Below are 12,035 nucleotides of genomic sequence, written 5' to 3'. Positions count from 1 at the left end.
CGTTAACAGGGAAACTGAGGAAAAAGCTTGCCTGAGATGCCTCACAAACAAGCCCCAACTCCTTCCAGATGGCGCATCATCACCTAGAGGGCTACTGTATCCTTCCACAGGAGGTAACTGTAGCTCTTTCTCTCCTGTCTCTACTTTTCGCTCTGTCTACCCCTCCTATTTTTCTCAGTTTCTCTCTGTCTTTCTTTCTCCCTCTCCCTCTCTCTCACCCTCTGGGACTGTTTGTCAGTGGGACACTGTTAATGTGACCCGATGGGTGATTGTGTCAATCACAAAAGAGTTCTCAAAAGCAGACATTCTCCTACTTGCAGTTGGTCTTCTGTCTGTGAAACATGTGGATACCACACTTTCTCCCCGGCCCGTCTGCTGTGAAGGCCACGTGTGTGGTACTCCCCAAGGACCGAATCCTAATTAGAGATATGAGCATAACGTCAATGTTTGCATTGACGCATGCATTGATGTCAATGGACAACCCACCTATTGTTAAAGGGATAGTTTTCTTGTGAAGTCTCCCACCTTAGGCGGGTGGTGTCATCCCTCCATGCAGGCAAGTGTTTTTTTTGGTCCAGCATCTCCTGGGCTAGTAGTGGAAGTTTTGTTCTCAAAAGCATTAAAGCATGTCGCTCAAAGGAACTGACATTGTATATCTGTATTAAACTGTACTTGTTATTATGTGTAAAAGTTGACAATATTTAAATTGTGAAGCATTTCCTGATTGCCTTCTCACTCTGCCCGCATGCCAAAAAAAACATTGTGATAGTCTCACAAGTTCCACACACAGTCTGAAAACATGGTGTGGCTGTGTATATTATTGTAATGGTCTGAAGGACATTTTTGTGGTTTTGAGAACACAGCTAGCTGTGCTAACCATTTCCACTAGCATTGCATGCAGCAGCCATGCTAACTGGGACATGCTGGACCTAGCTAAATAATGATCTAGTGCACTTAACGTTCTGGGTGTTTCAACACCATCTTAGGTAAGTGTAATTTAACAGTAAACCAGAGACTGAAGAGGAAGCGAGACACTCCACGACTTAATTTTTTTCTGGCTACATTAGTCAATGAACTTAGCAGACCAAACCCAGCTGCTATTGCATTGGTGTCTATAGGAGAACCAAAGCAGACTGGAACTGACCACCCCCCCCCCCCCCCCCCCCCCCCCCCCAATGGGAAGTGGCCTGAGTGAACCATCTTCATTTATTCACTGTCTTTTCTAAAAACTTCAAATAAGCAAAGTGGCATTTTGACATTGCCGCGAGTAGCACCGCACATCTTACAGATGAGCAAAACGATGCACTATAATTCACTCATAGTATCAGCACACGTGCACTTTCAATAACTACGTGATTGCTGCGGGACCAGAAATAGTGAAGTTTAGCCTTGCATTTCAATGCTCTTAGTTGTTGTTGTTAATTGACCCAAATATTGCTGTTAACTTTGTGCATCGCTGACTCTACCTTGAAAGTAACTGTGCAGTGAAAATGTTACTTTTTAAAAGTAAATATTATGGTAACACATACCCAAATAATGTTGAGTCATCCTATACTTATACTTTGTGGCCAAAGCATCAACCTCAAACTTGGATCTCAAACAGACTTAATGATTTATTTATTTTTTTAAGTTATATTTCCTCAGAGAGGATGAGCTGGTCTACTAGCGTTCTTATTTTTTATGACACACCTTTCTGTTGGGGTACGCCCACACCCTTTCTGTGGTTGGGGGTACGCCCACGCCCTTTCTGTGGTTGGGGGTACGCCCACACCCTTTCTGTTGTTGGGGTACGCCCACACCCTTTCTGTTGTTGGGGGTACGCCCACACCCTTTCTGTTGGGGTACGCCCACACCCTTTCTGTGGTTGGGGGTACGCCCACGCCCTTTCTGTGGTTGGGGGTACGCCCACACCCTTTCTGTTGTTGGGGTACGCCCACACCCTTTCTGTTGTTGGGGGTACGCCCACACCCTTTCTGTTGTTGGGTACGCCCACACCCTTTCTGTGGTTGGGGGTACGCCCACACCCTTTCTGTTGTTGGGGTTACGCCCACACCCTTTCTGTGGTTGGGGGTACGCCCACACCCTTTCTGTTGTTGGGTACGCCCACACCCTTTCTGTTGTTGGGTACGCCCACACCCTTTCTGTTGTTGGGTACGCCCACACCCTTTCTGTTGTTGGGGGTACGCCCACACCCTTTCTGTTGGGGTACGCCCACACCCTTTCTGTTGTTGGGGTACGCCCACACCCTTTCTGTGGTTGGGGGTACGCCCACACCCTTTCTGTTGTTGGGGTACGCCCACACCCTTTCTGTTGTTGGGGGTACGCCCACACCCTTTCTGTTGTTGGGGGTACGCCCACACCCTTTCTGTTGGGGTACGCCCACACCCTTTCTGTTGTTGGGGTACGCCCACACCCTTTCTGTTGTTGGGGTACGCCCGCACCCTTTCTGTTGGGGTACGCCCACACCCTTTCTGTTGGGGTACGCCCACATCCTTTCTGTTGGGGTACGCCCACACCCTTTCTGTTGTTGGGTACGCCCACACCCTTTCTGTTGTTGGGTACGCCCACACCCTTTCTGTTGTTGGGGGTACACCCACACCCTTTCTGTTGTTGGGGGTACGCCCACACCCTTTCTGTGGTTGGGGGTACGCCCACACCCTTTCTGTGGTTGGGGGTACGCCCACACCCTTTCTGTTGTTGGGGGTACGCCCACACCCTTTCTGTTGTTGGGGGTACGCCCACACCCTTTCTGTTGTTGGGGGTACGCCCACACCCTTTCTGTTGTTGGGGGTACGCCCACACCCTTTCTGTTGTTGGGGGTACGCCCACACCCTTTCTGTGGTTGGGGGTACGCCCACACCCTTTCTGTTGTTGGGGGTACGCCCACAACCTTTCTGTTGTTGGGGGTACGCCCACAACCTTTCTGTTGTTGGGGGTACGCCCACAACCTTTCTGTTGTTGGGGGTACGCCCACACCCTTTCTGTGGTTGGGGGTACGCCCACACCCTTTCTGTGGTTGGGGGTACGCCCACACCCTTTCTGTGGTTGGGGGTACGCCCACACCCTTTCTGTGGTTGGGGGTACGCCCACAACCTTTCTGTTGTTGGGGGTACGCCCACAACCTTTCTGTTGTTGGGGGTACGCCCACAACCTTTCTGTTGTTGGGGGTACGCCCACACCCTTTCTGTGGTTGGGGGTACGCCCACACCCTTTCTGTTGTTGGGGGTACGCCCACACCCTTTCTGTGGTTGGGGGTACGCCCACGCCCTTTCTGTGGTTGGGGGTACGCCCACACCCTTTCTGTGGTTGGGGGTACGCCCACACCCGTTCCAACACAGAGAATATTTGTTTACATACTTAATTGCAATTTTTTGGGGAAGGAAAACAATTGTACACGTATTGTGATTAATTCTAGGTCATATTTCCATAGAAATCTGGAAACACTGGACACTTGCGTTAACCTGTGGTTGAAGCACTGACGTGAGAGGCTGGCTTGGTCCCCAGACAGGGAGGGGCCAGACAGGGGCCATCACTAGGTTAAGGACTTTGGCCTTTTTAATTTTTTTATCATAGCTATAACTCACCAGTCGTAAGTGGAGTGGTTTTCATTTCTCCCATGATGACATGCTCTTTGAATTCTGTCCCTTTTTGACCATGTGGAATAGTCTGTCATGTGGAATAGTCTGTGACAAACATCATCCCGATCCAATACGATCCCGATTTCCCCCCCCCCCCCCCCCCCCATAGTTACTTACTATTAGCATCAACATTGTTGATCTCAATATAATGAGCCTGATGTATATCAATGTAAAGTAAACTGAGTCCTGTTCAGTAGGGAACACTGTAGTGAAACGTTTTGCAACGGAAAAAGAAACTAAGTTAAAATAGTACCTCCCTGTTTCATGCCCTTTACAAATACCTGTGCCATTTAGAAGCCTTTTGAAGTAGAAATAGGCACCTCTGTTCCTGAAAAGCTGCTGCCCATGTGGGAGAAAAATACTATAGTATTCTATAGTTAAATAGTGTAGTATTCACTAAAGTCCGTAAAAACACTACAGTGAATACGGTAGTGCTTAGTGTAGTTTTGCGGACAAGACTGTATTTACAGTTTACTATATAGTATAAATACTGTAGTAAGAACTATTATATACTATTGTAATTACTGTAGTGTTTTTGCAGACATGGCTGAAGTATTTACTATAGTGTTGTTTTGTTTTTTTGACAGCAATGGTGGCTTTGCCTTTGAGGAAACCTACTGAACAAAATACTTTTTAATTTTTTTTTTTATATATATATCTTCAATAACCTGTAGGTCTGAATGGACAGTTCAGAAATTATGCTCTTTTCTTTCACCTGTAGGGAACACGATATATTGTCGATACTTGGCATGTAGTTTTGTCACTTACTGTACGGGTGGCAAACATTGGGATAAGGGAGGGGAATGGGCAGGGTATATGCAAAATATATAATGCAGTATAGGGATCTCCAATCCTTTTCCTGGAGAGCTTACAGTTCTGTAGGTTTTCACTCCAACCCTAATCTAGCACACCTGATTCTAATAATTAGCTAGTTGATAAAGAATCAGGTTAATTACAACTGGGACTGGAGTGAAAACTTACAGGAGGGCAGCTCTCCAGGAACAGGGCTGGAGTGAACTTACAGGAGGGTAGCTCTCCAGGAACAGGGTTGGAGGGTAGCTCTCCAGGAACAGGGTTGGAGTCCCACGCTGTAGTGTAAATTATAGTGCTTTTGTGGTCTGTAGTATACTATACTAGTATAGTATTTACTATAGTATTCAGCAATATCCTATTGTAAGTACTACATATGGTCGAGGTATACTACAATGTGTAGTATATTCTACAGTTTACTGCATAATTCTATAAGTGCTGTAGTATTATATAGTAAACTGTAGTATTTTTTTTAATGTGGGTGAGTCTGCAGGTTTTTGGTCCTTCTTTATTTAGCAACAGATCACATCTCATGACATGCACAGACGAGCTCATTGGCTTCACTAGGACCATGAGTTAATGAATCCCTCCTAGTCTGCAGCAATATGAAAACTATACATAAAACTATACCATGCTCTGAATAGGGTGACGTTTTCACACATTGTGTGCCCTGCTCTGTTGAATTGAATTTCATATGATGAGTATTGCACGTATTGATCTTTAGCCAAGGCATTGGAAACATTCTGAGAGAGGAGAGGTTATAACTGGAAAACTGTTAACCCCTTTCGAATGCCATTTTAACTCTTTAAATTCAATGTGAAAGACCTGCTGTGTCTTTTGATCTGCAATGCAAAACATCTGGGTCTTTTTGGGTTTTTTTTGTTGCTGGCAACACCTGGGTTTAATTCAAGCCATAAGGACAGACATGTCTCATGACAACGCAGGTCTATACATGTGATTACAAAAGGTATACAGTATGACAGATTGTCTGTCTTTATGATTACGTTAGAATTAGGGTTAGGGACATACAGCATGGCAGCTTCTAGTAACATTTATACATTATCCTGTGAATTACATTATCCTGTGAAAACGTAGATAATAATGTGTTATAATACATATTATAAACCGGGTAGCTTGGGTCCTGGATGCTGATTGGCTGAAACAGCATTTCATTCACCTGTGTGTGTGTAATTATATATGAGACATTATACCATGGGTATGATGCACAAATACTTGTTTACTGTTCTATTTATGTTGGGAACCAGTTTATAATAGCAATAAGGCACATTGAAGTTTTGTATCCAAGAACAGCCCTTCGCCGTGGTATATTGGCCATATGCCACACCCCCTCGGGCATTAATGCTTAAATATATAACAACCATTATTAAAATATATAGCCTACAATCTTGTGCGTTTAAAGCAGTGAGTGTTTAAATCAAATGTATTTATAAAGCCCTTCTTACATCAGCTGATATCTCAAAGTGCTGTACAGAAACCCAACCTAAAACCCCAAACAGCAAGCAATGCAGGTGACTTAATAAGAATGAGGTTTGGTGTCATAATCAGTGTTTTCTGTTTTAATATTTACAAAGTATGTATTACGGCATTAAAGACTGCCACTTTGGCTGGTGGCATAATTGCTGGTCTAAATAGTGGATGAAGGAAGTCTCTGTATAATTCTAAACTCTGTATAATTCTAAACCCGTGCTAATGCACACTTCTTTGTGGCTGGTCTAACACAAGTGGACCTCCACACGAGTGTACAAACCCTTTCTGGGTCTCCTGAAAATGGTCATTAACTAAGGCATGCAGCGGACACACTCACATTTAGAAAATGGCGGCTAACCTAAAACATATGTTCTTAACACACTTCAGAGTAAAACCAGCCCTGCAAAATTATCCTTGATGAAAGCAAAAAGAATTTTAAGTATCTTCTATAAAGCTCTGGCGTCAATGCAGTAACTCAATTATACACTGTAAATACAAGACAGACAAGATATGCGCCCAGCAAATGTCAACATGAAAGAAGGTTCATACCAAGAATTGTTGAATAACAATGCTAATTCTAGCATCCTTATAATATCAAAATACAGTATAGAATATGCATAGAAGACCATAAAGCTTAAATATTCTCTCTGCTACTCACCAAAACCATCCTTTGGTGTATTTTAAGTAAGGATATGTAAGGGTACTTTTTATACATGACGTAAACCATGCTAAAATTGGCCAATTTTGTTGATCAAAGGCTAATTGAAGAAGTAAAACATTTGGTAAACCATGCTTTAGGTATTGTTAGTTTGGTGTTTCTAGACTAGTGATATTTTTTGTATTTTTTTGTACCTTTATTTAACTAGGCAAGTCAGTTAAGAACAAATTCTTATTTTCAATGACGGCCTAGGAACAGTGGATTAACTGCCTTGTTCAGGGGCAGAACGACAGATTTGTACCTTGTCAGCTCGGGGATTCGAACTAACGCTCTAACCACTAGGCTACGCTGCCACCCACAGTATGGAGACGCCGCTCCCCGCCTGATGACTGATCTGATTGATGCGTCCTCGCACGCAGTCCAATGTGACAAAAACCGCCGTGCCATTGTGGACCTGGAAGGAGGCCCGCAGCCCCACACTTGCCCACCCACTGCCCTCTGGCATCTGGCCCCCGAATTGCTGGGCCAGGGGCACTGGCTTGCCCTCCTCCCCTGCCCCCTCGCCTCTATGTCGGAGCAGGGTGATTTTAACCGGGTTGCAGGAGTGGATCAGCTTCAGGTCCAGTGCAAAGCTGGCTGTCCCGCTCTCCGTGAAGACAAACTCACGTCCTTGTTCAGCGCGACCCTTCCCTGGAAGCCCGACCTGCATCTGCGGCATGTGGGGGCTCACCTGGCGGAAATACAAGGGCTTGTTGCGCACCGCTCCGGAGGGCAAGCCTGTGCGTGCCAGGGAGGCGGAGAGGGCGGAGGAGATGGCAGTGGGGATCCACACCAAACTGAGGGCACTGATGCCGGAGTCGTCACCGAAGTAGCGAATGTTGCACTGCCCCGGGGAGAGGATCTCAAAGCCCAGAGTATCGCCGGGGCCGACCATGGTAGCAGCCGACAGGGAGATGGACGTGTCGCGATAGTGGACACCAGTCTTATATGTTCGAGCCAGCTCCATGCTGCTACCATTGTGGTTGAGGTAGGCCAGCAGGTGAAAGCCTTCCGTCACGCACGCCTGGCCCATGGAGTAGAGTGCCTGTTGGAACACAAAGCGCACTGTGCCACTTTCGGTGAAGCGCACTCCACGCCCATCATGAGTCAGCCCCACAACGTACGGGTCAGAGGTGGACGTGGTCTTGAAGGCGGGCCGGTAGTTGGTGTGGTAGTGCGCCGATGACACTGCCTGCGCAGTCATGGCGACGGCACCGGTATCGTGGGACAGCCAGAAGAGACTGAGAGGGGCCACAGATGGGTCATGGAGGTGCAGGCCATCGCTTGTGTGGTTGCAATGGTGGCTGGCACTCCTGAGGAGCAGGGAGAGCATACTTCCTGGAGCAACTTCTGCCACCCCACTGACACTGGCACTCTGGAGCGACTTAACTTCCCGCTGCTCCACCCTGACCCCACTAAGGTCCCGCCCCTCGGTCAGGTCACTGGTGTTAAGCTGCAGACACACCTGGACGAAACTGCGGCATCCATGGCTCAGGGCCAAGTTCTCGTCTGCCCAAACAAGGCCGTGCTGTCGCAGCACCAGATGGCCGTCTTCGGTGGCCAGCAGATTGCTGTCGCCCCGCCCATGGATGTGGAGCTGCAGGTTGGGGAAGGCGTGACCAGGGGCGTGGCTCTTGGTAGGAGGCAGGGTCACAACCCCAGCCCAGGACAGGGACAGTCTGCTGCTGTCAGTGGAGGAGGGGGTGGAGCAGATGGTGTCACTCGTGAAAGTGCAGGGTGTGGCCACTTGCTCCACCTCACACTCCTGACAGGCCTGACACTCCTCCATCTCCGAGTTGTAGAAGTAGGCATGTCCACACAAGCCTGTGCTGGCCTCTCTGTCAGACAAGCCCTGGCACCTGAATCCACCTGGTTCACAGAAACAGTGAAGGACAGAAGTTAACCCTCTCTCACACACATACACAAGTAGTACATTTCTATTTATAGAGTGAGTGGAAGAGGAATTGTTATATGTAGCATATTCTTTAAAAACTATTTGGGAATAGGTTAACACTGATACAGTACGCGTTTTTCGCCAAACAGTCTAAACCCTTCTTACCTGGCGTGTTTAGACATTTCTTCTGTTCTGAACACAGGTTTGCTACTTCAAGGCATTCATCTCTGTCCTGTAAAAATATAAATAATGATTCATAAAATATAATACAACTCCTGAATGGGTGTGTTTGTACATCTACATTTAGAATATTCAAGCTTTTATAGCCTCACCTGGCATATCCTGTCAGCATGGATGGAGCACTGGGACACCAGGAAGAAGCCCGCTGGACAGATGGTGCACCTCTCACATTGCGGCCGACCTGTCCTGAAGTCGCAGTACTCCTCCGCTCCACAGGACCTGCAGGCCAACACGGGGAGGTCTACATCCATCACTCTGGCCTCCATGTCCACCTTGTGCACAGCGTAGGCCTGGGTGTGATGGGCCCTGGCCTGGCCTCTGAGGGCCACCATGTGGCTCTCTAGCTCCTCCTGCATGCCCTGGAAGGACATCTGCTTGACATTCTCTAGGAGTAGGCCATACTGGGCCTTGACCTGAGATGAGACCAAACACACATTTACTGAAAAAAGGTTCAGGATGGCAACTTTCAATAATGTTGACGCATTTCAGAGCAACTGCCTTCATCAGAGCAAGAGCCTTCATTAGAGCAAGCTCCTTCATCACATCAAGACCCTTCATCAGAGCAAGCTCCTTCACCAAAGCAAGCTCCTTCATCAGAGCAAGCTCCTTCATCAGAGCAAGCTCCTTCATCAGAGCAACCGCCTTCATCAGAGCAACCGCCTTCATCAGAGCAACCGCCTTCATCAGAGCAAGCTCCTTCACCAGAGCAAGCTCCTTCACCAGAGCAAGCTCCTTCATCAGAGCAAGCTCCTTCATCAGAGCAAGCTCCTTCATCAAAGCAACCGCCTTCATCAGAGCAACCGCCTTCATCAGAGCAAGCTCCTTCACCAGAGCAAGCTCCTTCACCAGAGCAAGCTCCTTCATCAGAGCAAGCTCCTTCATCAGAGCAAGCTCCTTCATCAGAGCAAGCTCCTTCAGAGTCCTGCAATAACAGTTTTGTTTGTTTGTTTTATTGGATGGTTTTAGGTAGACTTTATTAAACGTTTATTGACCAAAATGTTGCCCAAAAGTAATTAATTAAACCTTCCAGTGGTCTATTATTATAAACACAGCAGATGTTGAAGTTGCCGGGCAACAGCAAAGCGTTGCATCATGTCTATTAAATCTTCCCTCCAGCAAAGGGAAACCACAATGTTTCAGACGTGGTTCCAGACCTGGTCCATCTGTTGGCTCAGTCTGCTCTGCTCCTCCAGGATCTCTCTCTGCTGGCTGACCAGCGTCCCCTGCTGTTGGCTCAGTCTGCTCTGCAGCTCCCTGATCTCTTCCTGCTGGCCCTTCAGTGCCTCCACCAGCTTCTCCTGGCCCTTGGCCAGACGCAGCTGCAGCACCAGGGTGTCCTCCGAGGGCACCTCATTGTTGCCTGTGTTGGAGGGAGGACAGGGTAGCTAGGGATACATGTGTTCACCCACATGCACAAATACTCATCACATTGATAATTTACATAGTGAAATACATTTTTGGGGGGGTTATATTCAAACGGCATACAAAAATACCTTTCAGACTGAATTATTAAATTATTAAAGGTTGCAGTGATAAGTTGGTGGTAAATCCTGCTAGACTCAAACATTCTAGGAAACTATACACTGTTGTTTAATACCTTTATTCTCTATTTTACCTCTATTTTACCTCATTTATATTGCAAAATTGCAAGTGTTAAATTAACTCTAATTGTCTTACATTTAATACTTCAAAAAGTATAAATTATCCCACACTACAGCTATCTTTATAACGTTTTCACAGAGTTTATGTACCTCTGTAAATAGTTCAGTAACACTGGCCAGCTGGTTATTGTTGCATTCACTCAGAGTACATGTCAACTCTCATGGGTGTAAACTGAAATTATATATTTTTCTACTAACATTAATTGCTAGCTAAACTATTAATTACTTTGGGGGCATGCTCTTTTTAAAATTAATTGTAGAAAAATCTGTATATCAGACGGTCACATGCTAAACCTGGTTTGATGTCGCATGTCAACTGTATTCCAAGAGGCGATGAACCACGTTCTGATCCAAACTCCGGAAATTCTCCAAGAAATTGCGCCGCTCTGTCATGAACCAGGGGGGGCTGCTGCCCTCTCGGGTCTTCGCCACCACCAGTGACACAGCTGTCGCCAATGCACGGTTGAGGCTTCGGCTTGGGTCGCATCCTGAGTGGCAGTTTACATTCAATCCCTTTGCATTCCCGGGGGACACTCTCAGTTCTCGTTGGTCGCGGCTGGGAAGCTTGACAATTCCCTCCTTTGCACCCGGGGTGGTACACCTCCGCGGTAATGGATCTTGGGTTTTCTTTCTGCGTGTCGCTTGTGGCCGTGCCACCACGATGTGGTTGGATGACAGTGTATGGTACCTGTGCACTTCTGGTCTGATGTTTAGTATGGGCATCCTGGTAAAGGGGCTTAACAAACGCCTGCCTGTCTTGCATTACGGGGTTTAAGTGTTGGGGTGCTGCGTCCGTTCGCCGCTGGCAATGCGCCCCTGTACAAGGTCTGGTCCAGTCCTCTGAGCTGAAACAGTGCGTCCCCCTGCATATCTCTGCCACACTCTCGGTTGTGCCGACCAACAATGTCAAGCAGAGCAGAAACAATGGAGTTATGATAGTCATTTTCATATTATCCACGATGTAGAAGAAGAGTTATTTAGCCAACGTAGAATTGTGCCTATTTTATTGCGCATCCCATCAGGTGCTTTTACGCATTCCGGAATCCAGGGGAATAAGCTGCCTGGTTCACTTCGCGTTTTAAATCGTAGCGTTTCCCCACGAAGGAAAGACTGCTTTCAGATCATCCACACCTTCTCAATTAATGTAGCCTTTTGGAGTGAGTGGAACCTTTTCAAATGAATGAACTGCCAGCCTCTCTCTCCCTGAGTGGATATGGTATGTACTGATCCTTCCAGCCGATCTGAAGATGTGTCTAGGCAACATGTGGCATTTCGTGCACTTAATTGGCAACAGGTTTCCTTTCCGTCTTAAATTAACCCATAGCTTTCCCGGACATACCACGGTGCCGAGTCACTCATTTCTATTGATGCTATGCATGTGGTAGATATTTCAAATACTTCATCTACATATTTTTCTCAGACTTCAAGGGAATCTGAGGTTCATTTATCATGCATTGCTCACTCCCTGGGGACAAATTATGGGTCTGTGTTAAAAATATCTCCTTTTTTTTCTCTCCAGTAATTGGAAATAGTCACCATACATTGCATTGTAATGTCAAATTCACAATACCAAGAAGTATGAAAAAAAAAAGTGACAACAGAATTGT

The 12,035-nt window shown here is 46.6% G+C and overlaps 1 protein-coding gene across 1 annotated transcript; it reads right to left on the bottom strand.

Moving 5' to 3' along the window:
- Nucleotides 1–6,785: 6,785 nt before the first annotated feature.
- Nucleotides 6,786–11,677, bottom strand: si:ch211-252f13.5. The gene is made up of 5 exons (XM_021590036.2): nucleotides 10,723–11,677; nucleotides 9,922–10,127; nucleotides 8,860–9,180; nucleotides 8,693–8,759; nucleotides 6,786–8,502 (listed from the first exon to the last, which is right to left on the bottom strand). Exons 1-5 carry the CDS (start codon nucleotides 11,375–11,377, stop codon nucleotides 6,938–6,940), a joined length of 2,814 nt encoding a protein of 937 aa, XP_021445711.1. The 5' UTR covers nucleotides 11,378–11,677; the 3' UTR covers nucleotides 6,786–6,937.
- Nucleotides 11,678–12,035: the final 358 nt, after the last annotated feature.

The sequence above is a fragment of the Oncorhynchus mykiss genome, chromosome 28 (genome assembly GCF_013265735.2).
Source record: "Oncorhynchus mykiss isolate Arlee chromosome 28, USDA_OmykA_1.1, whole genome shotgun sequence".
NCBI classification, from domain to species: Eukaryota; Metazoa; Chordata; class Actinopteri; order Salmoniformes; family Salmonidae; genus Oncorhynchus; species Oncorhynchus mykiss.
Note: the sequence above shows the minus strand (reverse complement) of the source record. Positions and strands in the feature narration are given on the sequence as shown.